General features: G+C 53.7%; 1 protein-coding gene across 1 annotated transcript in view; it reads right to left on the bottom strand.

The window, feature by feature from the left end:
• The window catches only part of LOC140716035 (SRSF protein kinase 3-like), a 59,704-nt gene extending 34,242 nt beyond the window's left edge, over positions 1-25,462 (bottom strand). The window contains 6 exon segments of the mRNA XM_073028701.1: positions 4,068-4,174; positions 4,789-4,876; positions 5,118-5,205; positions 8,480-8,588; positions 10,446-10,561; positions 25,211-25,462. Coding sequence (XP_072884802.1) covers positions 4,068-4,174; positions 4,789-4,876; positions 5,118-5,205; positions 8,480-8,588; positions 10,446-10,561; positions 25,211-25,359 — 657 coding nt within the window. The 5' untranslated portion in view covers positions 25,360-25,462.
• Positions 25,463-26,800: the final 1,338 nt, after the last annotated feature.

Here is a 26,800-nt window from a genome sequence, read left to right as displayed (position 1 = left end):
TGAGAATAAGGACCGATAGAAAGTGCGGACTTCTTTGATAATTTCGTCGGGGTCCGTGATGGAGGAGCCATCAGCAGCCAGTAGCTCCACCAGCTGCTTTTGAACTCCCCACCACTTCTCCAACCAGTAGAAGAAGGGTGAGCCGCAGACCAAATCTTGCAGTATTTGGATCCGCGACCTCACATATGCACCTCGGGACTACTGAAGCTGCAGATTCCTTAGTGCGTCCTTTTTCTCCTGGTATTCCTGCCGTAGCTGTCGGACCAAGACAGGACTCTAGGTCAAGCAACTCTCTCTCAAGCCGCTCAATCTCAGAGCCCCGCCTCTCTGAAGGCCCCCTCGTGTACTCCCGACACAAAAACCCTCAATCTCAGAGCCCCGCCTCTCTGAAGGCCCCCTAGTGTACTCCCGACACAAAAACTGGATGTGGGCTTAGGGAGCAGAACTCTCTCCATCTCTCTCTCCAGGTGGCCCAGAACGCTCGGAACGAATCCCGGAATCGGCTCTCCTCCAGCAGCCGGTTGTTAAAGTGCCAATACCCAGATCCCACCCGAGGGTGCAGAGGAGTAAATTCCATCCACACAAGGTGATGATCCGAGCACGACACCGGCCGCATGGAGGACGCCGACACGCGGGAGACATAAGCCCAAGAGATGTACAGGCGGTCTATCCGGGAACCCCCCTCTCTAGATCTTCTGGAGAAGGCGCTAGATTTGGGGTGAAGATTCCGCCAGCTGTCCACCAAGTCAAAGGAGCCGACTAGCTCCTTTAACATTTTCGCCGATGCTGGGTCACGTTGGAGGCCCGAGCGGTCCTCCACCTCGAGGGTACAGTTGAAGTCTCCCTTGAGGATGATGCAGTCCCCAGGATGGATGGAACTCAGCAAGGTGGACAGCTGACAGAATAGGCGCTTCTGCATCACCCCACGACTTGGAGCATACATGTTGATAAAATGCAGCGGTACTCCATCCAGGCGCACAGCCAGGTGGAGCAGACGGCCGGGCACAACATCTTGGACTCTTAACGATTTCTGGCCGAAAGGTTGGGGCCAACAGGATTGCCACCCTGCTTGAGTTGGAGTTAAGGTGACTCATGTAGACCCCACCCTGCCACTCCAGGAGCCAAGCGGACTCGTCCCCTGGGGTGGTATGGGTTTCCTACAGGAAACTCACTGCGTATCTCCCATCCCTGAGGACTGAGAGATTGTTATATCTGCAGAGAGAGACCCTGCTACCATTTACATTAAGACTAGCTATGGTAAGTTTCATGTCGGGAGCACACTAGGCCTCAGCACCAGTACCCTTCCCACTGAGAGCAGTGGCGCCCTCAGCCACACTATCCTGAAGAAAACCAAGAGCATTCTTTGCTTTCCGGGCCCGACTGCTACCATCGCTACCCTGTGACCCACCATCTCCCGAAGGAGCGAGGCTGCTTTTCACTCTGATGTCCCTCACCAGGATATCCAGGAAGGATTTCAGCTGCCGTCTGTCATTCCCCAACACAGCATTCCTCTTCCTCTTCCCCTTCTGTCTTGGAATGACTCGCAGGGTCTTCACCAGCCTCGGCATGCTAGGCCAGTGAAGCGAGGCTAGTTTAGGCCGATGCTTTGCACCCACAGACGAGTGAATGAACTCTCTGATCTCCTCCACAGGTATCAATGGGGATTTCTCAGGAGGGGTGAGGATGTCCATTGTCTCGTTATCAAAAGAGTCTCCCTCCAACCCCTCACTGAAGATCCCCCAACTTCCTCCTCATGTGGTGTATAAGGTGGCTGCACTTGCAACCCACACTGCGCAGCGGGTACCTCCCTCATACCTTCCCGCTCCACCGTCACATCAGTCTAATCCTCAGTTATGACAATGGAGGGAAAATCCCCAGGGACTCCCTGCAGGCCATTAGTTGATGGGGTCGGCATGCAGGGTATATCACCCGCCCCAGGAGAGGTATGAGGGGGACCCCAGCAGCTCTGGTCCAAGGGATTCACTGGCAGCCTGATGCAGATAGTGAGAGAGCTTGGTCTCCTCTCCGCCCATACTGTTTAGTACACTTGCCTCCAGGGAGGTGCTTACTGCTAAGTCCTGGGTGGAGGGCTCCAGGTCTGTTTTAGGTGCGTAAACAGGCCCAGCACAGGCTTCCTGCACAACACCACCTACCACAGGACTGGTGGCTACATCTGGGGATTCAGGGTTAGACACAACTTCCACCTGGACTCTCACCCCTTTCTGGGACTCGCCCGCACCTACATTCCCTGTCCTCTTGGGGGAACATTCCCTTCTCCTCTTCAAGCCGGAGGAGCACACAGGTGCGGGATTCACTGATGGAGCGTTACTCTCCGCTTCCATCACCCCGTCCAACTGTACACTTCCCCGAGCCTCCCACTCCACTGCAGGGCAAATGGGCATGAGCTCTGTGGTCTCGGGGGCCGACTTCTTAATGTGTTTGGATTTCTTCCTCGCCCTCCTTCCCCGCACAGGCTCCACCCCGTCCCTCGCCTGAACCTCCCTGCACGTAGCCTCAGGAACACTCGCCTGAACCACAGGGGTAGGAGCTGGGACTGGAACAGACGTAGGAATAGGGACAGGGTTAGAGACAGGGTCAGGGGCAGGAGCAGGGGCCGGCACAGGTGTAGGAGCAGGAATGGGATCGGGGCAGAGGTAACTGGGGCACTGATTCCCGAAGTGGGCTCCCTAGGTCTTTGGGTGCTAGGACAGTCCCTCCGAAAGTGCCCCACCTCCCCACACGAATGGCACCGTGGGTGCTCAGAGCTCCAATACACCTGATAATCTACCCCCTCGTGCCAGACAGTAAACCGGCCCTCAACGTTGTCCTCCCTTTCCAGCTACATGAATACCTATCACCGGAAAGATTACGGTACGGAGGGTGAGTGTCCTGAATTTGTGCCTGATGGCAGTTACTTGCCCCAAGCGTGCTCGTATGGGAAGCAGGTCCTCGTTGGGGATGAAAGGCTTTACATGACCGAGGACGATGCGTTGTGTGAGAGCTCCATCTGTAAAAAGATGTTTTCTACCGTGATCCCCCTACTGAGAGCCCGGTGCACCAACTCATCATTCCTCAGATAAAACACTGCCTTCCCGAACTCTTTCTCAGCGGCCAAAACACCATCTCTCCCCAACAAGTCCTCCATAGCCTCCGCGCACTTTTCCAGGGTAGTTCCAGTTCGCAAAATACATTGCACCCCGCGTTCAACTTTCACCGACCGAAACAGGGCGTTGTCCGAGGCTAGAGAGGCAGCCGCCTTTGCATAACTCCCCGAAGGCCTGCGACTCCCTGTAGACTGGTCTGGCATGTGGTTCAATGTCCGAATCGAGAAAGATACGGTGGTGGTGCTGCTTATAAAGTCCTGGAGTGAGTCGAGTAATTGGCCGGAGAAGTTTGTACTCAACAGTACCTTGCTGGCTTAGTGCCAGAAATTCCAACGCCAGGAAAGGCTCCGTTAGTCCTGCAGAACTTCTAGGCCGTGAAAGGTCGAGACATCTCAAACGATGCTTTGGCTCCTACACCGAACGTGAGTCACAACGATAAAGATGAAAGGAGGTTCTCCCGATGTCAGTGGGGGAACAATGGCGTTTGTGTCCAGTTTTTGGAGTGACTCGGCTTCCCGGCGAGTTGCCGGCGGCCGTAGCTGGGAGCTACGCAGTTCGCAGCCGACAACGAACCCCGTCCAAACTGGCAGAAAAACTCCAAACGAAGCTTCCACACTAAACCAGCCACTCACTTAGATGTCCAAGAGACGTTTCAAACCAACTCCAAAGTAACTCACGACCTTAATACAGCAGTTTTTCTTCTATTTCTCCAAGCGCATTCAGAACAGCTCCACTCTATGTCTGACCCCGGGAGTGTGTGATGGGACGGTGTGGAGGGAGCTTCACTCTGTGTCTGACCCCGGGAGTGTGTGATGGGACGGTGTGGAGGGAGATTCACTCTGTGTCTGACCCCGGGAGTGTGTGATGGGACGGTGTGGAGGGAGATTCACTCTGTGTCTGACCCCAGGAGTGTGTGACGAGCTCCTGTGTGGTCAGACCATTCAGCAGCTGCGACTCTCCTACCTGCCGGAGGATGCTCTTCACACAGGGGATGGGCAGACCCTGGTAGTTGGACCTGATGATCCATTTCAGCAGCTGATGACCCAACACCTCAAACACCATGCAGACATCCAGGATGGAGAGTGAAGGAAACAACAGGGGAAGTGGGGGTCCCAGCCTGGACACAACTTCCATCCTCGCCCATTTCCCAAGGTTCAGTGTTTTTCCCTTGTTCCTGTTACGAGCAGTTGGAGTAGTGGGAAGACTCGGACAGGAATGTGCTCCAGTCTGACCCCTCCTGCAGTTTTCTCCAGCATCCCCCCACCCCCTGCGCCACAGCCAATGCTGGGCTTCTGTCTCCCTGCTGGAGCTGTTTCCCAAAGCGGAGATAGAGCCTGGCTATCCCAACAGCAGTCAGGCTCGTCCCGGAGAGGGACAGCTGGGGCAGCATTCCGACATCAGCGGGGTCCCACACATTGCAAGTACAGGGAGTGGGCCTGCTCACAGAGCCCCTCCCCACTCCAGCTCCCCAGAGGGGGCCCTCACCCAGCCCAACATATCATTCCAATCGTCCAGCAGTGAGCTAGGGGTGGGTAGCACAGAGACCGGGGGGGGGGGGGGGCTACTTTCAGGGCAACCTCCCCCCCCCCCACCGTAAGATCGAGGACAGCAGCTCTCAGGAGAGTTGGGAAACTATGGGGAGGGGCCTGGGAATTCCTGTGAGGTCTCAGACGATAAAGGATACGGAGACCGTTCACACCAGAGATCCGGAAGTCATCGATCAGCTGCACGATCATCTCCCGGTTAGGGTCACTGGGGTCACTGTCACGGACCTGAGGAGTTGAACCAGGAAACAGGGGGAGAGAGAGGGAGGTAAAATCAGATTGTATCATCTGCAGCGGATCAATTAGCGTGGGGGGCGCAGTGAGGAGTGAGTGCCACACTACGGGAGGGGTGGTGAGGAGGGGCGCACTGCGTGATGGGCAGTGAGGAGACAGTGCTGTGATGTGGGAGGGGTGGTTATGAGGGAGCGCCGCACAGAGGGAGGGGCAGTGACGAGGAGGGAGTACTCACACATTTCAGCAGTTTGATCTCGTCGAGAGCCGTCTCTGTGTAATGGGGGGCACTCTTCACCACCTTCAAGGCCAGGAACCGTTTCCGGCTGCGTGAGAGAAAGCTAGAGAACCAGATACATTCCCACTCCGGCCCCTTTCCTACAACCCCCCTATGAGAGCCAAAGCACACTCCCTCCTCCAGTCCCCAGGCCGGTCACTATCCCACTCCCCCAGTCCCCGGGCCGGTCACTGACCCACTCCCCCAGTCCCCGGGCCGGTCACTGACCCACTCCCCCAGTCCCCGGGCCGGTCACTATCCCACTCCCCCAGTCCCCGGGCCGGTCACTATCCCACTCCCCCAGTCCCCGGGCCGGTCACTGACCCACTCCCCCAGTCCCCGGGCCGGTCACTATCCCACTCCCCCAGTCCCCGGGCCGGTCACTATCCCACTCCCCCAGTCCCCGTGCCGGTCACTATCCCACTCCCCCAGTCCCCGTGCCGGTCACTATCCCACTCCCCCAGTCCCCGTGCCGGTCACTATCCCACTCCCCCAGTCCCCGGGCCGGTCACTATCCCACTCCCCCAGTCCCCGGGCCGGTCACTGACCCACTCCCCCAGTCCCCGGGCCGGTCACTGACCCACTCCCCCAGTCCCCGGGCCGGTCACTGACCCACTCCCCCAGTCCCCGGGCCGGTCACTATCCCACTCCCCCAGTCCCCGGGCCGGTCACTGACCCACTCCCCCAGTCCCCGGGCCGGTCACTGACCCACTCCCCCAGTCCCCGGGCCGGTCACTGACCCACTCCCCCAGTCCCCGGGCCGGTCACTATCCCACTCCCCCAGTCCCCGGGCCGGTCGCTATCCCACTCCCCCAGTCCCCGGGCCGGTCACTATCCCACTCCCCGGGCCGGTCACTGACCCACTCCCCCAGTCCCCGGGCCGGTCACTATCCCACTCCCCCAGTCCCCGGGCCGGTCACTGACCCACTCCCCCAGTCCCCGGGCCGGTCACTATCCCACTCCCCCAGTCCCCGGGCCGGTCGCTATCCCACTCCCCCAGTCCCCGTGCCGGTCGCTATCCCACTCCCCCAGTCCCCGGGCCGGTCACTATCCTACTCCCCCAGTCCCCGGGCCGGTCACTATCCCACTCCCCCAGTCCCAGGGCCGGTCACTATCCCACTCCCCCAGTCCCCGGGCCGGTCACTATCCCACTCCCCCAGTCCCCGGGCCGGTCACTGACCCACTCCCCCAGTCCCCGGGCCGGTCACTGACCCACTCCCCCAGTCCCCGGGCCGGTCACTATCCCACTCCCCCAGTCCCCGTGCCGGTCACTGACCCACTCACCCAGTCCCCGGGCCGGTCACTGACCCACTCCCCCAGTCCCCGGGCCGGTCACTATCCCACTCCCCCAGTCCCCGGGCCGGTCACTATCCCACTCCCCCAGTCCCCGGGCCGGTCACTGACCCACTCCCCCAGTCCCCGGGCCGGTCATTATCCCACTCCCCCAGTCCCCGGGCCGGTCACTGACCCACTCCCCCAGTCCCCGGGCCGGTCACTATCCCACTACCCCAGTCCCCGGGCCGGTCACTGACCCACTCCCCCAGTCCCCGGGCCGGTCACTGACCCACTCCCCCAGTCCCCGGGCCGGTCACTATCCCACTCCCCCAGTCCCCGGGCCGGTCACTGACCCACTCCCCCAGTCCCCGGGCCGGTCATTATCCCACTCCCCCAGTCCCCGGGCCGGTCACTATCCCACTCCCCCAGTCCCCGGGCCGGTCACTGACCCACTCCCCCAGTCCCCGGGCCGGTCACTGACCCACTCCCCCAGTCCCCGGGCCTGTCACTGACCCACTCCCCCAGTCCCCGGGCCGGTCACTATCCCACTCCCCCAGTCCCCGGGCCGGTCACTGACCCACTCCCCCAGTCCCCGGGCCGGTCACTATCCCACTCCCCCAGTCCCCGGGCCGGTCACTATCCCACTCCCCCAGTCCCCGGGCCGGTCACTATCCCACTCCCCCAGTCCCCGGGCCGGTCACTATCCCACTCCCCCAGTCCCCGGGCCGGTCACTGACCCACTCCCCCAGTCCCCGGGCCGGTCACTGACCCACTCCCCCAGTCCCCGGGCCGGTCACTGACCCACTCCCCCAGTCCCCGGGCCGGTCACTGACCCACTCCCCCAGTCCCCGGGCCGGTCACTGACCCACTCCCCCAGTCCCCGGGCCGGTCACTGACCCACTCCCCCAGTCCCCGGGCCGGTCACTGACCCACTCCCCCAGTCCCCGGGCCGGTCACTGACCCACTCCCCCAGTCCCCGGGCCGGTCACTATCCCACTCCCCCAGTCCCCGGGCCGGTCACTATCCCACTCCCCCAGTCCCCGGGCCGGTCACTATCAAACTCCCCCAGTCCCCGGGCCGGTCACTGACCCACTCCCCCAGTCCCCGGGCCGGTCACTGACCCACTCCCCCAGTCCCCGGGCCAGTCACTATCCCACTCCCCCAGTCCCCGGGCCGGTCACTATCCCACTCCCCCAGTCCCCGGGCCGGTCACTGACCCACTCCCCCAGTCCACGGGCCGGTCACTATCCCACTCCCCCAGTCCCCGGGCCGGTCACTATCCCACTCCCCCAGTCCCCGGGCCGGTCACTGACCCACTCCCCGAGTCCCCGGGCCGGTCACTGACCCACTCCCCCAGTCCCCGGGCCGGTCACTGACCCACTCCCCCAGTCCACGGGCCGGTCACTATCCCACTCCCCCAGTCCCCGGGCCGGTCACTATCCCACTCCCCCAGTCCCCGGGCCGGTCACTGACCCACTCCCCGAGTCCCCGGGCCGGTCACTGACCCACTCCCCCAGTCCCCGGGCCGGTCACTATCCAACTCCCCCAATCCCCGGGCCGGTCACTATCCCACTCCCCCAGTCCCCGGGCCGGTCACTATCCCACTCCCCCAGTCCCCGGGCCGGTCACTATCCCACTCCCCCAATCCCCGGGCCGGTCACTATCCCACTCCCCCAGTCCCCGGGCCGGTCACTGACCCACTCCCCCAGTCCCCGGGCCGGTCACTTACCCACTCCCCCAGTCCCCGGGCCGGTCACTATCTCACTCCCCCAGTCCCCGGGCCGGTCACTGACCCACTCCCCCAGTCCCCGGGCTGGACATTGCCTCCTGTCCTGTCCCTGGAGCTGGACAGCCCCCGCCTTTGTCCCCAGGGACGGTCACTTCCCTATTATGCCCAGGAGTCCCTCACACTGGTCAACAGTCACTGCTCATTACACCCGACCATACCGCGAGTGGGGGCAGGTGAATAGCAGGGCTAAAATACACCACCTGCTTCTAGCCGGACTCTCCCCCCACCCCCGCCACTCCCTACAGTGCCCTGGACTCACTGAATGTCCCAGCAGAGCCAGACGGTAGAAAAATGGCCCCAGCCCAGTTTGCGGATGACATGGTAACGGCTGTGAAATAGGTCTCCAATCTTCACCGGATAATACCCGCCTGGCCGAGGAGAGGGGTGACAATCAGACCAGAGTGACCTGGGAAATTGGAGCCCCCTCCTCACTGCCCCCATACAGAACGACACTCCCTCCTCACTGCCCCCCATACAGAACGACACTCCCTCCTCACTGCCCCCCATACAGAACGACACTCCCTCCTCACTGCCCCCATTCAAAACGACACTCCCTCCTCACCAGACCCCCCATACAGAACGACACTCCCTCCTCACTGCCCCCCATACAGAACGACACTCCCTCCTCACTGCCCCCCATACAGAACGACACTCCCTCCTCACTGCCCCCCATACAGAACGACACTCCCTCCTCACTGCCCCCATACAAAACGACACTCCCTCCTCACTGCCCCCCATACAGAACGACACTCCCTCCTCACTGCCCCCATACAAAACGACACTCCCTCCTCACCAGACCCCCCATACAGAACGACACTCCCTCCTCACTGCCCCCCATACAGAACGACACTCCCTCCTCACTGCCCCCCATACAAAACGACACTCCCTCCTCACTGCCCCCCATACAGAACGACACTCCCTCCTCACTGCCCCCCATACAGAACGACACTCCCTCCTCACTGCCCCCATACAAAACGACACTCCCTCCTCACCAGACCCCCCATACAGAACGACTCCCTCCTCACTGCCCCCCATACAGAACGACACTCCCTCCTCACTGCCCCCCATACAGAACGACACTCCCTCCTCACTGCCCCCAATACAGAACGACACTCCCTCTTCACTGCCCCCCATACAGAACGACACTCCCTCCTCACTACCCTCCATACAGAACGACACTCCCTCCTCACTGCCCTCCATACAGAACGACACTCCCTCCTCACTGCCCCCCATACAGAACGACACTCCCACTTCACTGCCCCCCATACAGAACGACACTCCCTCTTCACTGCCCCCCATACAGAACGACACTCCCTCCTCACTGTCCCCATACAGAACGACACTCCCTCCTCACTGCCCCCCATACAGAACGACACTCCCTCCTCACTGCCCCCCATACAGAACGACACTCCCTCCTCACTGCCCTCCATACAGAACGACACTCCGTCCTCACTACCCCCATACAGAACGACACTCCCTCCTCACTGCCCCCATACAGAACGACACTCCCTCCTCACTACCCCCATACAGAACGACACTCCCTCCTCACTGCCCCCCATACAGAACGACACTCCCTCCTCACTGCCCCCCATACAGAACGACACTCCCTCTTCACTGCCCCCCATACAGAACGACACTCCCTCCTCACTGCCCCCCATACAGAACGACACTCCCTCCTCACTACCCTCCATACAGAACGACACTCCCTCCTCACTGCCCTCCATACAGAACGACACTCCGTCCTCACAAACCCCATACAGAACGACACTCCCTCCTCACTGCCCCCATACAGAATGACACTCCCTCCTCACTACCCCCATACAGAACGACACTCCCTCCTCACCAGCCCCCCATACAGAATGACACTCCCTCCTCACCAGCCCCTCCATACAGAATGGCACTCCCTCGTCACCGGCCCCCCATACAGAATGACACTCCCTCCTCACCAGCCCTCGTACAGAATGACACCCCTTCCTCACCAGTCCCCCCATACAGAATGGCACTCCCTCCTCACTGCCCCCCATACAGAATGGCACTCCCTCCTCACTGCCCCCCATACAGAACGACACTCCCTCCTCACTGCCCCCCATACAGAATGGCACTCCCTCCTCACCAGCCCTCGTACAGAATGACACCCCCTCCTCACCAGCCCCTCCATACAGAATGGCACTCCCTCGTCACCGGCCCTTGTACAGAACAGCACCCCCTCGCCGCCCCTTCCTCACCCTTGCAGTAATCTGAGGGATCTTCCTGCTCCTCATCATCAGATCCCAGTAGTTCTGAAGGTTGTGGGGTGACAGGCTGTGGAACCTGGGGCTCCTCACACTGGACGACCTGGGGCCTGAATCAGACAGAGATCACATCAGCCGTTCAGCATTTCACAAGCCCCTTAGCTAGACTGCCCGTCTCCATCGCTGATACTGTCCCCTCATCCTCTCCACCTCCCTCTGGTTTCCATGCATTAGGTCATCATCCTCCCTTCCAGCTGCAACAATCCACCCCTTCCCCTCCCTCCCTCCCCTACACTCCTCCGTCTGTGACTCCTTCCCTCCCCTATCCCACTCCTCCATCTGACCCCCTCCTTCCCCTACCCCATCTCTGTGACCCCCTCCCTCCCTTACCCCACTCCCCATCTGTGCTCTCACTCCTCCGTCTGTGACTCCCTCCCTTCCCTACCCCGACTCTGTAACACCCCCTCCCTCCCCTATCCCACTCCTCCATCTGTGACCCCCTCCCTCTCCTACCCCACTCCAACGTCTGTGACTCTCTCATTCCTCCACACCCTCCTGTGACCCCCTCCCTCCCCTACACTCCGTCTGTGACTCCTTCCCTCCCCTATCCCACTCCTCCATCTGTGACCCCCTCCCTCCCCTACACTCCGTCTGTGACTCCTTCCCTCCCCTATCCCACTCCTCCGTGACCCCTCCCTCCCCTACACTCCTCCATCTGTGACTCCCTCCCTCCCCTATCCCACTCCTCCATCTGTGACTCCCTCCCTCCCCTACCCCGACTCTGTAACACCCCTCCCTCCCCATCCCACTCCTCCATCTGTGACCCCCCTCCCTCCCCTACCCCACTCCCCATCCGTGACCCACTCCCTGCCTTACCCCACTCCCCGTCTGACTCTCACTCCTCCACACCCTCCTGTGACCCCCTCCCTCCCCTACCCCACTCCAACTTCTGTGACTCTCTCATTCCTCCACACCCTCCCGTGACCCCCTCCCTCCCCTACACTCCTCCGTCTGTGACTCCCTCCCTCCCCTACCCCGACTCTGTAACACCCCTCCCTCCCCATCCCACTCCTCCATCTGACCCCCTCCCTCCCCTACCCCACTCCTCCATCTGTGACCCACTCCCTCCCTAACCCCACTCCCCATCTGTGACCCCCTCCCTCCCCTACACTCCTCCGTCTGACTCCCTCCCTCCCCATCCCACTCCTCCATCTGTGACCCCCTCCCTCCCCTACCCCATCTCTGTGACCCCCCTTATATCCCTCTTTGTAACACCCCTCCCTCCCCTACCCCCCTCTTTATCTGTGATCCCCTCCCTTCCTCCCCCCCCCTCGTGTCTTTATCTCTGTAACCTCTAGCAATCTCTACGTAATTCCAGCCTCTGGGTCCTGGCCCGCTTGCCAAAGACAGGCATTCCTAACAGCTGGTTGTCGAGTGCACAGGAGCTGGGAAGTGGCCATGAGACAGCTGCCGGCTGAGTCACCACAGCCCAGTTTGGACCATGAGCTCGTTGTGATCCGGCTGACAGAGAGGAGAGATGCCCACGTGCCCCCCAATCCCAACCCCCACCCTCCTTCCACAGGTCTCTCTGCTTGCTCTAAAACCAGATGACAGATTTAGAGCCTGTGGGCCTATCTCCCCGTTTCTCCTCTCACTCCTCTCCTCTCCTCTCTCTGACCTTCCCTCTCCCCCTCCTAAGCAGAGGTGCTGGACAGGTCCGCTGAATTTACAACACTGAGGAAAGATTGAATCAGTTAGGACTTCATTCCTTGGGGCATAGAAGACTGAGGGGAGGTCTGAGAGAGGTATACAAAATTATGACGGGTAAAAATAGGGTAAAGGCAAGAGGTTCTTCCCACTGAGGTTGGCTGGGACTACAACTGGAGGTCATGGGTTAAGATAGATAGATAGATAGATAGATACTTTATTCATCCCCATGGGGAAATTCAACTTTTTTCCAATGTCCCATACACTTGTTGTAGCAAAACTAATTACATACAATACTTAACTCAGTAAAAAATATGATATGCATCTAAATCACTATCTCAAAAAGCATTAATAATAGCTTTTAAAAAGTTCTTAAGTCCTGGCGGTAGAATTGTAAAGCCTAATGGCATAGGGGAGTATTGACCTCTTCATCCTGTCTGAGGAGCATTGCATCGATAGTAACCTGTCGCTGAAACTGCTTCTCTGTCTCTGGATGGTGCTATGTAGAGGATGTTCAGAGTTTTCCATAATTGACCGTAGCCTACTCAGCGCCCTTCGCTCAGCTACCGATGTTAAACTCTCCAGTACTTTGCCCACGACAGAGCCCGCCTTCCTTACCAGCTTATTAAGACGTGAGGCGTCCCTCTTCTTAATGCTTCCTCCCCAACACACCACCACAAAGAAGAGGGCGCTCTCCACAACTGACCTATAGAACATCTTCAGCATCTCACTACAGACATTGAATGACGCCAACCTTCTAAGGAAGTACAGTCGACTCTGTGCCTTCCTGCACAAGGCATCTGTGTTGGCAGTCCAGTCTAGCTTCTCGTCTAACTGTACTCCCAGATACTTGTAGGTCTTAACCTGCTCCACACATTCTCCATTAATGATCACTGGCTCCATATGAGGCCTAGATCTCCTAAAGTCCACCACCATCTCCTTGGTCTTGGTGATATTGAGACGCAGGTAGTTTGAGTTGCACCATATCACAAAGTCCTGTATCAGTTTCCTATACTCCTCCTCCTGTCCATTCCTGACACACCCCACTATGGCTGTGTCATCAGCGAACTTCTGCACATGGCAGGACTCCGAGTTATATTGGAAGTCTGATGTGTACAGGGTGAACAGGACCGGAGAGAGTACGGTTCCTTGCGGCGCTCCTGTGCTGCTGACCACCGTGTCAGACCTACAGTCTCCCAACCGCACATACTGAGGTCTATCTGTCAAGTAGTCCACTATCCAATCCACCATGTGAGAGTCTACTCCCATCTCCGTTAGTTTGTGCCTTAAGGGTGAAAGTTGAAATGTTTAAGGGAACACGAGGGGAAACTTCTTCACTTGGAGGGTCGTGAGAATGTGGACCGAGTTGCTGGCGAAAGTGGTGCATGTGAGCTTGATTTCAACATTTAAGAGAAGTTTGGATAGGTACATGGATAGTAGCGGTATGGAGGGCTGCAAGTCGATGGGAGTTTAAATGGTTTGGCACAGACTAGATGGGCCAAATGGCCTGTTTCTGTGCTGTCCTTTCTATGACTCCTCTCAACTTTCCTGCATCTTACCTTCTCCTCTCTTCCCCAACCTCCTCTCACCTCTGCCCCCCGTACACCTCTCTCTCCATCTCTTCTCTCCTCCTATTGTGCCCTCCCTCTTTCTCTTCTCAGTAATCCGTCGCCATCCCCACTCTCTCCTGTCCTCCCCACTGCCATCTCCAGCCAGCATGGAACAGAAACAGGACATTCGGCCCCTCGGAACCGCCCCCTTCAACCCTGACTGATCACTTCTGCTGTGTCTCCCCAAACCCCTCGTCTCTCCAGTGTGTCTTACCTGCCCGCTTCCTGAATATATTTAATGTCCAAGACTCACACATAGGGAGGGGACAGGTACAGAGTTAGCTCCAGACACACAATAACTCACACCGGGAGCCCTAGAGAAGGGTATTTGTTAGTCTGATGGGGAGTTCTGCAATTTTCTAACAAGGCAGGAGGGATAAGAGCTGCCAGGATTACAGACACCGAGCACAGGAACACTGAGGCAGTGGGCTCCCTTCTGTCTGGACCCCACAGCCCACAAGCTCTATGTCTGGGCGATTCAATCTGGACTCTTCTCAGACACCGTCAGTGATTCCCCACCCACGACCCTCTCATGTACAGGGTGATGGAATCTCTTCTCCCCCCTTCCCCTAAACCAATGTCCTGTAGGTACGTTACCACCTGGTACACTACTCAGGTTCAGCAAAAGCTGCGGAGGGTTGTAGACTCAACCAGCTCCATCACTGGTCCATGAGCCAGTCCTCATCACTGGTCGAGAGGGTCAGCAACTTCTCAAAGGACCCGTCCTGGACCCAGCAAACAACTGCAATTGTGAAGAAAGTACACTGGTGCCTCTGCGTCCATAGGAGTTTAAGATTTGGCATGACATCGAAAACTTCAACCAACTGCTATAGATGAGTGGTGGCTGCATCACAGCCTGGTATGGAAACACCAGTGCTCTTGAGCGGTAAGTCCTACAAGAAGTCGTGGATATGACGCAGTCCACCACGGGTAAAGCCCTCCCCACCACCGAGCACATCTATATGAAACACTGTCGCGGGAAAGCAGCATCCATCAGGAAGCACACCACCAGGTTCACTCAGCTTCACGCGCCCCATCATTGAAAAGCTCCCATACTTCAGCTCGTGTTCCTGGTACTTATCGCTTATTTATTGTTGTTCTTTGTGCACTGGTTGAATGGCCAACTTGGTGTGGTCTTTCATTGATTCTGTTAGGTTTATTGGATTTACTGAGCATGCCCCCATGAAAATGAATCTCAGGGCTGTGTATAGTGACATGTACGTACATCATAATAATGTATTTTGAACTTTGAAACCCTCTCAACTATCGAGGACATCTTCAAAAGGTGACACATCCATCCTGAAGGACACACCTCACATAGGACCTGCCCTCTTCTCATTGCTATCGTCAGGGAGGTGGTACAGGAACCTGAAGACACACACTCATCGTTTTAGAAATAACTTTTCCCCCTCTGTCATCAGATTTCTGAATGGTCCATGCACAGATGCCTTGTGCAGGAAGGCACAGAGTCGACTGTACTTCCTTAGAAGGTTGGCGTCATTCAATGTTTGTAGTGAGATGCTGAAGATGTTCTATTGGTCAGTTGTGAAGAGCGCCCTCTTCTTTGTGGTGGTGTGTTGGGGAGGCAGCATTAAGAAGAGGGACGCCTCACGTCTTAATAAGCTGGTAAGGAAGGCGGGCTCTGTCGTGGGCACAGAACTGGAGAATATGACATCGGTAGCAGAGCGAAGGGCATTGAGTAGGCTACGGTCAATCATGGAAAACCCTGAACATCCTCTGCATAGCACCATCCAGAGACAGAGAAGCAGTTTCAGTGGCAGGTTGCTATTGATGCAATGCTCCTCAGACAGGATGAAGAGATCATTACTCCCCAATGCCATTCGGCTTTACAATTCAAACGCCAGGGGTAGGATATGTTAAAGTGCCGGGGTCAGGACTGAGCTTAAGTTACCATTCAATGTATTTCTTGGTAAACTATTTAAGAACTTTTTAAAAGCTATTTATTAATGCTTTTTGAGAGGGTGATTTTAGATGCATATTTATATTGAGTTAAGTATTGTATGTAATTAGTTTTGCTACAATAAGTGTATGGGACATTGGAAAAATGTTGAATTTCCCCATGGGGATGAATAAAGTATCTATCTATCTGTGAAAACAACCTCACTTTCTTTGCACTGCTTGCTTACCTTTGTTATAACTTGTAGTCTCTTGCAGTGCACACTGCCACAAGACAGTAAACTTCATAACAATGCCGTGATAATAAACCTGATTCGGACCTCACAGTCTACCTCTCTGTGATCTTGCTCCATATTGTCTGCACTTTCCCTGTATGCAAGCCAAGCTTTTCACTGCATCTCAGTACCTGGGACAATAACAAACCCAATTCCAAATCCTTCAGCCCAACTTGCCCCATGCTGCTAGACTTGCCTATCTTCAACTTACAGTCCTTCTAAACCCTCTAAGTACCAGCCCTCATAACTACCCGTGACAATAAACTCCACTTGGCTATGCTGACACTTTCAAGAATCTTTGGACATGCACCAAAATCCCCTCTATTCCTCTATATTCCCTTGGACCTTACCTGGTGATGCCTCGAAATTTATTATTATCAAAGTACATTATGTCACCATAGAAACCCTGACATTCATTTTCTTGTAGGCATACTCATGCATCTACAGAATAAACATAACAGAATCAATGAAAAAACACACCATCGTGTGCAAAGAACAATAAACTCTGCAAATACAAAAATAAATAATAAATAAATATCCAATAAAAATCGAGAACATCAGCTGAATAGTCCTTGAAAGTGAGTCCATTAGTTGTGGGAACATTTCAAAGATGGAGCAAGTGAAGTTATCCCCTTTGGTTAAAGAGTCTGATGGTTGAAAGGGAGTAACTGTTCCTGAACCTGGTGGTGTGAGCCCAGAAGCTCCGTAACAAATTTCTCAACACAAGGTGGTAAATTGGATTAGTAAGTATGCAAATGATACTAAGATAGGTGGCGTTGTGGATAATGAAGTAGGTTTTCAAGCTTGTAGAGAGATTCAGGCCAGTTAGAAGAGTGGGCTGAACAATGGCAGATGGAATTTAATGCTGATAAGTGTGAGGTGCTACATTTTGGTAGGACTAATCAAAATAGGACATACATGGTAAATGGTAGAGCATTGAAGAATGCAGTAGAACAGAGTGATCTAGGAATAATGGTGCATAGTTCCCTGAAGGTGGAATCTCATGTGGATAGGGTGGTGAAGAAAGCTTTTGGTATGCTGGCCTTTATAAATCAGAGCATTGAGTATAGGAGTTGGGATGTAATGTTAAAATTGTACAAGGCATTGGTAAGGCCGAATTTGGAGTATCGTGTACAGTTCTGGTCACTGAATTATAGGAAAGATGTCAACAAAATAGAGAGAGTACAGAGATTTACTAGAATGTTACCTGGGTTTCAGCACCTAAGTAACAGAGAAAGGTTGAACAAGTTAGGTCTTTATTCTTTGGAGCGTAGAAGGTTGAGGGGGGACTTGATAGAGGTATTTAAAATTATGAGGGGGTTAGATAGAGTTGCCGTGGATAGGTTTTTTCCATTGAGAGTAGGGGAGATTCAAACAAGAAGACATGAGTTGAGAGTTAGGGGGCAAAAGTTTAGGGGTAACATGAGGGGGAACTTCTTTACTCAGAGAGTGGTAGCTGTGTTGAATGAGCTTCCAGTAGAAGTGGTAGAGGCAGGTTCGATATTGTCATTTAAAGTAAAATTGGTTAGGTATATGGATAGGAAAGGAATGGAGGGTTATGGGCTGAGTGCAGGTCAGTGGGACTAGGTGAGAGTAAGCGTTCGTCGCGGACTAGAAGGGCTGAGATGGCCCGTTTCCATGTTGTAATTGTTATATGGTTATAAACTGGTGATAATAAACCTGATTCTAACTCTGTACCATCTTCCTGATGGCAGCACTGAGAAGAAAGCATGAAGGGGTTCCCTGATTATGGATGCTGCCAAAGACCATCTCCTCAAACCCACAAAGACAATTGCAATCACGCTGTAGCCACAAACTGCTCCCCACTGTCAGCAATCCCACTAATGTCTATGCACACAATGATCACGCCACCTCCATTTGGGTGGCATGGTAGCATATCGTAGTGACGGGTTCGATTCCCACCGTTGTCCGTAAGGAGACTGTATGTTCTCCCCTTGACACCTCAATAAGCAAATAATCTGAGAGGCTGGTCAAGGACTACATCTGCAGCATGCTGCCACCCACACTCGACCCCTAGGATTCGCCTTCTGACACAACCCATTGACAGATGACACAATAGCCACAGCTCTACACATCTGGAGAAGAAGGATGCTTATGTGAGAATGCTGTTCTTAGACTACAGTTCAGCATTCAACACCAAAATTCCCTCCAGGCTTGACAAGAAGCTCAAGACCTTGGCCTTCACCCTGCCTTGTGTAGCTGGACCCTGGACTTCCTGTCAGATTGCCAGTAGGTGGTAAGAGTGGGCTCCCTCACCTCCACCCCTCTGACTCTCAATACAGGAGCCCCTCAGGGCTGTGTACTGCCCCTCCTTTACTCCCTGTATACCTATAACTGTGTCGCCACCCACAACTCTAATCTGCTAATTAGATTTGCTGACAACACTACACTGATTGTCCTAATCTCAAATAATAACGAGGCAGCCTACAGAGAAGTCACCTCTCTGACACAGTGGTGTCAAGAGAACAACCTCTCCCTCAATGTCGCAAAAACAAAGGAGCTGGTTGTGGATTACAGGAGGAATGGAGACAGGCTAGCCCTTACTGACATCAGTGGATCGGGGGTTGAGAGGGTAAACAGCTTTATCCTCGGCATCCACATCACCGAGGATCTCACATGGGCTGTACATACCGGCTGTGTGGTGAGAAAAGCACAACAGTACCTCTTTCACCTCAGACGGTTGAAGAAGTTTGGTATGGGCCCCCAAATCCCAAGAACTTTCTACAGGGGCACAATTAAAAGCATCCTAACTGGCTGCTGGTATGGGAACTGTACCTCCCTTAATCGCAGGACTCTGAAGAGAGTGGTGCGGACAGCCCAGTGCATCTGTAGATGTGAACTTCCCACTATTCAGGACATTTACAAAGACAGGTGAGGGAAAAGGGCCCGAAGGATCATTGGGGACCCGAGTCACTAGTGGTGTCGCAGTGTAACACTGCTAGTCACCGACCTCCGGGCAGAATACAGCCCATCTACAACCACCTGTGGGAAATACAATTCCGAATCCACCCAGACAAGATTCCCCAGATCTCATGAATCCCAAGCACTGTGTGCAGTTCTGTTTGTCATGTTACAGGGAAAAGGTGGAGGCTTATTGAGAGCGTTGTTGAAGAGATTTACCAGGAACATATAGGCCATGAGGCCTTCAACAAACTTGGACTGCTTTCACTGGAACATTGGAGACCAAGGAGACGATCTGATATAAATATCTGACGTTATCAGAGGCTTAGATAGGGTAGACAGTCAGTCTCCTTTCCCAGGATAGAAATAAATACAGTGGATTCCAGTTAATTGGGCCATCGGTAAATCAGGGTAGCTGCTCACTTGGGACAACTCTTAAAGAGACCAAAAATTAATTGAAACACTATGCTGCTTCACTGAGGCAGGAGACTGTTGCCGAACAGTTTCTAACCAGGATTTCACTCTGTGCTTAGATGGCGTCAGTTGTGTGTATTTGTGTTTAAAAAGCACTGGTAGTTGGCGAGAAATAAGCAGTTTTGCTCATTGTGGTTTCAAGCATTTGGGTTTAGAGATGTTCAAATGGCCGTAAGTGAACATGAAACGCTTTCACTGCTTCAACAAGTTAGGGAGTGTGAAGGTATTGGCAATCATCTGGATTGTTACAATGAAAATGAAGATTTGAAGGATGCAATGTTGAAAGCATTGATGAAGGTAGTCCATTATCTGCATTTAGATGTCTGCACTAATTTTGTTCATTCACAGTCAATCAAAAGAACATGGAAGCATAGACTGGATTAATTTCTCTGTCAATAACTAAGAGGAACAAATAGTTTTATAGTACTATAGTAGCATTGGCAGTCATTACTTTCTTCTACATTTCATTTAAATACAAATGTGTTACTCAATTAACCTATAGCTTGTCTTTTTTTTATACCTTTTTAAGTATCTTCAAGAAACCAGCAAATTGGGGCACCCTCTAAAGTAGATCAAATGTACCGGTCCCAGTTAACCAGAATCCACTGTATTAGAGAGCAGATCTGACGTGCCGGGAGTGGGGAGGTGTGAGACAAGTATTGTTTTAGACGGACAGTGCAGGTGCCTGGACAACACCACCAGCCAACAGAGGCAGAGGTGGAAGCAGATACAATGGCAATGCTAAAGAGGCAGATTGGATCAGTTAGGATGGCATCATGGTGAGCTGAAGACCATTACACAAAGGACATAATTAGGCTCTGCGGCTCATCGACTGCTCCGCCAACCTACCAGAGACGCATTCCACCGAGATGCAACACTAAGCGTCATAGGAAGTCATTCCTGCCTGTAGCCATCAAACTTTACAACTCCTCCCTCGGAGTGTCAGACACCTTGAGCCAACAGGCTTGTCCTGGACTTATTTCCACTTGGAATAACTTACTTATCATTATTTAATTATTTATGGTTTTATATTGCTATATTTCTACACTATTCTTGGTTGGTGCAGCTGTAACGAAACCCAATTTCCCTCGGGATCAATAAAGTATGTCTGTCTGTCTGATCTATTATCCCTCTCGACGCTATCCTTCAGCTTTCTCCCTATGATCTTTGGCACACTTGCCAACGAAGAATCTATCAGCCTCCGCTTTAAGTATACTCAGTGACAGGGCCTCCACAGCAGTCTGTAGCAATGAATTTCACAGATTTACCATCCTCTGGCTAAAAAAATTCCTCCCCACCTCTATTCTGAAGCTGTGTCCTCTGGTCCAAGACTTCTCCACTAAAGAAAACATCCTCTCCACATCACTCTTATCTAGGTTTCAGATAGGTTGTTAATCAGAATCAGGTGGAAAATCACCAGCATATGTGTGAAATTTGTTGTTTTGTAGCAATGGTACATTATAATTTAAATAAGTAATGTAAAAAGAGGGGAAAATAGGTAGGTAGTGTCCATTCAGAAATCGGATGGTGGATGGGAGGAATCTCTTCCTGAAACACTGAGTTGTATGTCTTCTTGAGATGAGATCTTTCAAATGAGATCCACCCCTCATTTTTCTAAACTTCAGTGAATACAGGCCCAGAGATATCAAACACTCCTCATATGTTAACGCTGTCATTCTCTTGAACCTTCTCTGAACCTCTCCAATACCAGCACATCCTTTCTTAGATAAGGGGCCCAAAACTGCTCACAATTCCCCAAGAGTGATCAGACCAACGACTCAGCATTACATCCTCGCTTTTTTTATTCCGATTCTCTTGAAACAAATGCTAATATTGCATTTGCCTTCCTTACCACAAACTCAACCTGGGATTTAACCTGTGGGGAATCAGGACTACCAGATCTCTTCGCACCTCTGATTTCCGAATTTTGTACTTCTTTGTCCGTTCTCCCAATCTGTCCAAGTCCTTCTGCAGACTCTATTTCCTCAACACTACCTGCCCTTCCACCTATCGTCATATCGTCCGCAAACACGGCCACAAAACCACCAATCCTGTCATCCAAATCATATGAAAATAATCATGCCCAACACCAACCCTGGCAAAACACCACTTGTCACCGGCAGCCAACCAGAAGAAGGTCCATTTGCCTCCTGCCAGTCAGTCGATGCTCTATCCAAGCAATTTCTTTCCTGTAATACCACGGGTTTTTTACTGGTTTAGCAGTCTTGTGCTGCACCTTATCAAAGGCCTTCTGAAAATCCAAATATACAACATCCACAGCCTCTCCTTTGTCTATGCTGCCTGATACTTCCTCAAAGAACTCCAACATATTTATCTGGCAAGATTTTCCCTTAAGGAAACCACGTGGACTATGCCTTATTTTATCCTGTGCCTCCAAGTACCTCGAAACATCATCCTTAATGGACTCCAAAAACCGAAGTCAGGCTAGCTAGCCTGTAATTTCCTTTCTCACCCTAGGCCCATCTCTTGTACTCTTCTGCGTTCTAACTACATGCCACATAGCACCTCGTCAAAAGCCTCACTCAAACCACATAGAACAGTACAGCAGAGGACAGGCCATTTGGCCCACAATGCTGTGCTGAACCAGGTAAAAAGCAACTCGAAAACACCCAAACACTAATCCCTCCTACTGACACCATGTCCATATCCCTCCATCTTCCCTACATCCACGTGCCTATCCAAAAAGCCTCTAATGTATTTGCCTCTACCACCAGACCGGGCAGCGTATTTCAGACATCCAAGACTTTGAGTAAGAAACTTACCCCTCATATCACCCCCTCCTAACTTCAATGCACGCCCTCTGGCATTAGACATTTCAACCCTGGCAAACGGATACTCTGTGCCCCTCTGTAGAATTCCCTCTCCGTCTCTGCTGCCCCGGAGGAAACAACCCAAGTTTGTCCAGCCCCTCGTGATAGCAGACCAGGCACCATCCTGGTGAACCTCTTCTGCACCCTCTCCAAAGCCTCAGCATTCTTCCTCTCGTGGGGCAACCAGAATTGTATGCAATACTCCAGAAGTGGCCTAAGCAGAGGTTTATAAAGTTGCAACATAACTTTTGAAATCAATGCCTTAACTAATAAAAGCAAGCATTCCATAAGCCTTCTTAACAACCTTATTGACCTGTGTAGCAACTTCCAAGGAGCTCTGAACTTGGATCCCAAAATCGCTCTGCTCAGAAACACTGTTAAGGATCTTTCCCTTAACGGTGTACTGTCTCCATGCATTTGCCCTACCAAGGTGCAACACCTCACTTTTATCTGGGTTAAACTCCATACTGGCAACTGATGTATATCGTGCTGAATATCTACAGCTTCATGCTTGTCAATACACTCCATTAGCTCGGGTATTCAGCCAGACTGATCAAGCAGGAACTCCCCTGGACAAAGACACAGTGGGTGCCTTGAGTTCCAAGCGATCACTCATTCCCTAAACTCAGAAATCTTCCCCTACCGCTGGCATTCAGCTCACAGGTCTCTGGTTATCAGGCTGTGGCCTACTGGGTATCACACCTCCTGAGACACTCAGTGCCTCCGTCTGTATTTACAAAGAAAGAAATTCACCAGCCCCTTCACTCAACCCTCCAGACTCAAGTCTATTTCTTTTGTGAATACCAGAGTACACAACCAATCCCAATGATTCTTTTGCCCTCAGTTCACTTACAGAAGGTCTTCAGATTTACCTCCATCCTGCTTGCCGTTACATCGAGACCTTGCCTCACCTTTCCAAGCACCCCCCTACGCTTCCGATACCCCACCCACCATCATGACCCCAATCTCCCTCTCCCATGTTAGCTGATCCCTGGGACCAGAGGGCACAGCCTCAGAATAAAGGGACGTCCATTGAGAAGAGAGATGAGGAGGAATTTCTTTAGCCAGAGAGTGGTGAATCTGTCACAGACAGCCCTGGAGGCCAAGTCAGTGGGTGTACTGAGATTTTGATTAGAAAAGGCAGGAGAATGGGGTTGAGAGGGATAATAAATCAGCCACGATGGTATGGTTGAACAGACTCAGAGCGAATTGGCTTAATTCTGCTCCTATGTCTGATGGCCTTTTGTTACTCTTCCTGTCATCAGTTCCCCCACCTCCTTTAGCCACCCTTTATCACACCTCAATATGCAGGGTCCTTGGACAGGTTACCACCCCCCCCACCACTATTCACCCCGAAAGGACGTGGCAGCAGCAACGTGAGGTCTGCCCCCACCCCCCACTTCATTAGTTGTGTCATTTGCGTCAATGGCCAACGCATTTCACAGTATGTACGGCAATTAAATCCGAAACGGAATCTTCTCCCCCCCCCCCCACCCCACTTCTCCTTCATCCTCCTCCCCCTGCTGTCTCCCAACTGGACACACAGGAAAATCCAGGTTAGTCCTGACACAACCTGGGAAACCTGACTTCAAAGGGGCTAATGCACACAATCAAATTTCACTCTCCATTCCCTTGGATCACCCCCCCCCCCAACCCTTCCCTCAGGTCTCTTCTCTCTTGCCCTCCCACCTCTCTCTCTCTCAGCCATTCTCTCCCTCTTACCCCCTTCCTCATCCCACTCCTCCATTCCCATTTCCTCATGCCTCCCTCCCCAGAGGGGCAGAACGGGCTGGAACAGGCGAGCGGACGGGGGAGATAGGTGATCGTTTCCTGTTCGGTCAGGTCAGGTGAGAAGGCAGTTGTATGGGGTTGGGTGGGACCATGATGGAGCAGGCTGACAGACACTGTCCTGACACGGCCAGGCTGCCTGTGCCTGACAGACAGTGGTGCTGGGTTCAAAAGGGAGGGGGAGGGGCTGGATTCAGCCAAGCTGCCTAAGACCCAGACAGTGGTGCCAGGTCCAAGAGGGGGCGTGAGGGGTGGGAGAAAGGAGCTAGACTCGTCCAGGCTGCCCAAGTCCGAGAAGAGGAGGGGGAGGGGAGGCCACTCTATTTATAACAGCAGTTGCTCATCGCCAGTGAGGCCTGTCTGACAGGTGGCTGCGGCCCACAGTGCGGACCCTTCCCAGGGGGTCGGGTCTCTGCACACCGGGACTCCTGGCTAGACTCAACTCACCTCACCCAGACACCGGAGCAGGGAGGTGGAGAGAGGGTGTTCCCTCAATCCCCTCACTCACTCCCTCAATACCTACTCCTCTTTGCCGCCCCACACCTCTATTGCCCTCACTCCCTCCCCAGCTCACAAGCTCCACACGTTTCCCCTCCCTCCCTCACTCTTCAACCCCCTCCTTCCCCAACCATCTCACCTCCCCATTCCCGTCCTGAATCCCCCTCAATCCCTTCCCAACTAATTTACGTCCTCACCTCCCCACTCCCTCCTTAATGTCAATACATCATCCTCCTCACGTCCGCATGCCCTCCCTTCTCAATCTCCCTCCCCAAACCCATCACCTACTTCCTTGTCCCCTCGCTCCCTCCTCAACCTCATTATCTCTTCACATGCCAGTCCTCTTGCTCCCACTTCAATCTCATTACCCCTCTCTCCCCTCCCCAAACTAATTTACCTCCTCCTCACCTCCTGAATCTCTCCCTCACACCATCTCATTACCTCTCCCCAACCGAAATACCTCATCTCCCCATTCCCTCCCTCCCTAGCTCTACTCATTTCTCCTCCTCCCTCGATCTCCAATCCCCTCCCTCCCCAAACTAATTTACCTCCTCCTCACCTCCCTCACTTCCTCCTTAATGTCCAATGCATCATCCTCCTCACCTCCCCATTCCCTCCCTCACCTGCAGCCCCACCTCATCACCTCTCCCCTCCCTTCCCAACATCACCTCCTTCTCTTCCCCTCGCCTCAACCTCAGTACCCCTCACCCTCAATCTGCCCCCTCCACTCCTCTCACCCGGCGACTCCGCTCTCCCGGCGTTTCCGCCGCCCCTTTTTGCGATTCTTCTTGCTCCGAGTGGTCTCGGCCGGGACCGGGACCGGGACCGGCGCCGCCGCCGCCGCCGCCGCCGCCTCCGCCTCCGCCCTACCGCCGCCGGCGCTCATCCCGCGCGCGCCCCGTCTGGGGAGGGGGAGGGGTCTGGCGACCGGTACCGCGCAGGCGCGCCCCTGAACCGGGGGGAAAGTGAGCCGGGCCCTCCCGAAGAGCCGGAGACCCATCAACGCGCATGCGCGCCTCGGAGCCACGCCCCTTAAAGCGAGACCGACCCCCGGCTCCTCTTTAGAGACGCACAACCCGAAAACGTTAAGGCGGCCAAAACCCACTTTCCCCCTGGAACGTCAAGACTGGGCGAGAAACCCGAATCCAAGTAGTAATCGAACAAATTCAACTCCTCCCTCATGGAGGGGATCAGGCCATTCTGCCCAAAGTGCAAATTAAAATCAAATAATTCAGTGGATCTGTGGAAGAAGACAAGACAGTTGGCATTTCAGTTTAGACCCTGAATCGGGTCTGAGAGTGTCAAGGGGAGACGGAACGGCGTGGTTAAAGGCAACCCCTGTTACTATGGGAAACGAGGGAAGAGATTGCTGCACCTTTGGCCATAGCCTTGGCATCCTCACTGGCCACAGGAGTAGTACCAGAAGATTGGAGTTCCTGTTATTCATGTGTTCAAGGGAGTAGGGGTTACCCTGGCAAATGTAGACCAGTACTCCAGTGCTGGAGAGAAGTTTTAGAGACGGCATTTGGAGAAGCACAGCCTGATTAGGCTGTGTCAGTATGGCCTTGTGAGGGGAAGGTCATGAATCACGAGGACGTGACAGAGCACATTGATGAAGGGAGGGCAGTGGATCTGGTGTATAGGGATTTCAGTAAAGTGTTCCCCATGGTAGTCTGGTCAGGAGGCATGGGGAACTTGTCTGGGTGGATTCAGAATGGCCTTGCCCACAGAAGACTGAGACTAGTTGTAGATGGTTGGTATTCTGTCTGGAGGTTGGAGACCAGTGGCGTCCTGCAGGGATCTGTTCTGGTATCCCTGCTCTTTGTGATCTGCATGTTCTTGCAGCGCGTCCTACAGTCTCCGAGCAGTTTTGGTTTGCTTTAGAATAACCATTACACCCCTTAACCATCAGACTCCTGAACCAACTTTACTCAACTCAACTCTGACCTGAGTCCACACTCACTTTCAAGGATTCTACAAGTCATGTTCTCAAATTTATTTGGCACAATTTGTCTTCTTTTGCAGATTGTCTTTTTTAGTCAGTCTTTGTGAATGCATAGTTTTTAATAAATTCTATTGTATTTCTTTATTTTCCTGTAAATGCCTGCAAGAAAATAAATCTCAAGGTGGTATATGGTGACTTGATAATTCTTTGACTTTGTCTCTGCCACGTCACATTCCACGCACGCACTCACCCATCACTCTGTGTAATAAAAAAAAAACTACCCCTGATAGACCCCTAAATCATCTTAAACACATGACCTCTTCCAGCCTGGGAAAAAGTCTCTGGCTGTCCACTTGATCTCCGCCTCTTGTCATCTCGTACA

Source organism: Hemitrygon akajei, chromosome 24 (assembly GCF_048418815.1).
Source record: "Hemitrygon akajei chromosome 24, sHemAka1.3, whole genome shotgun sequence".
NCBI classification, from domain to species: Eukaryota; Metazoa; Chordata; class Chondrichthyes; order Myliobatiformes; family Dasyatidae; genus Hemitrygon; species Hemitrygon akajei.
This window is presented reverse-complemented; position numbering and strand designations above follow the sequence as displayed.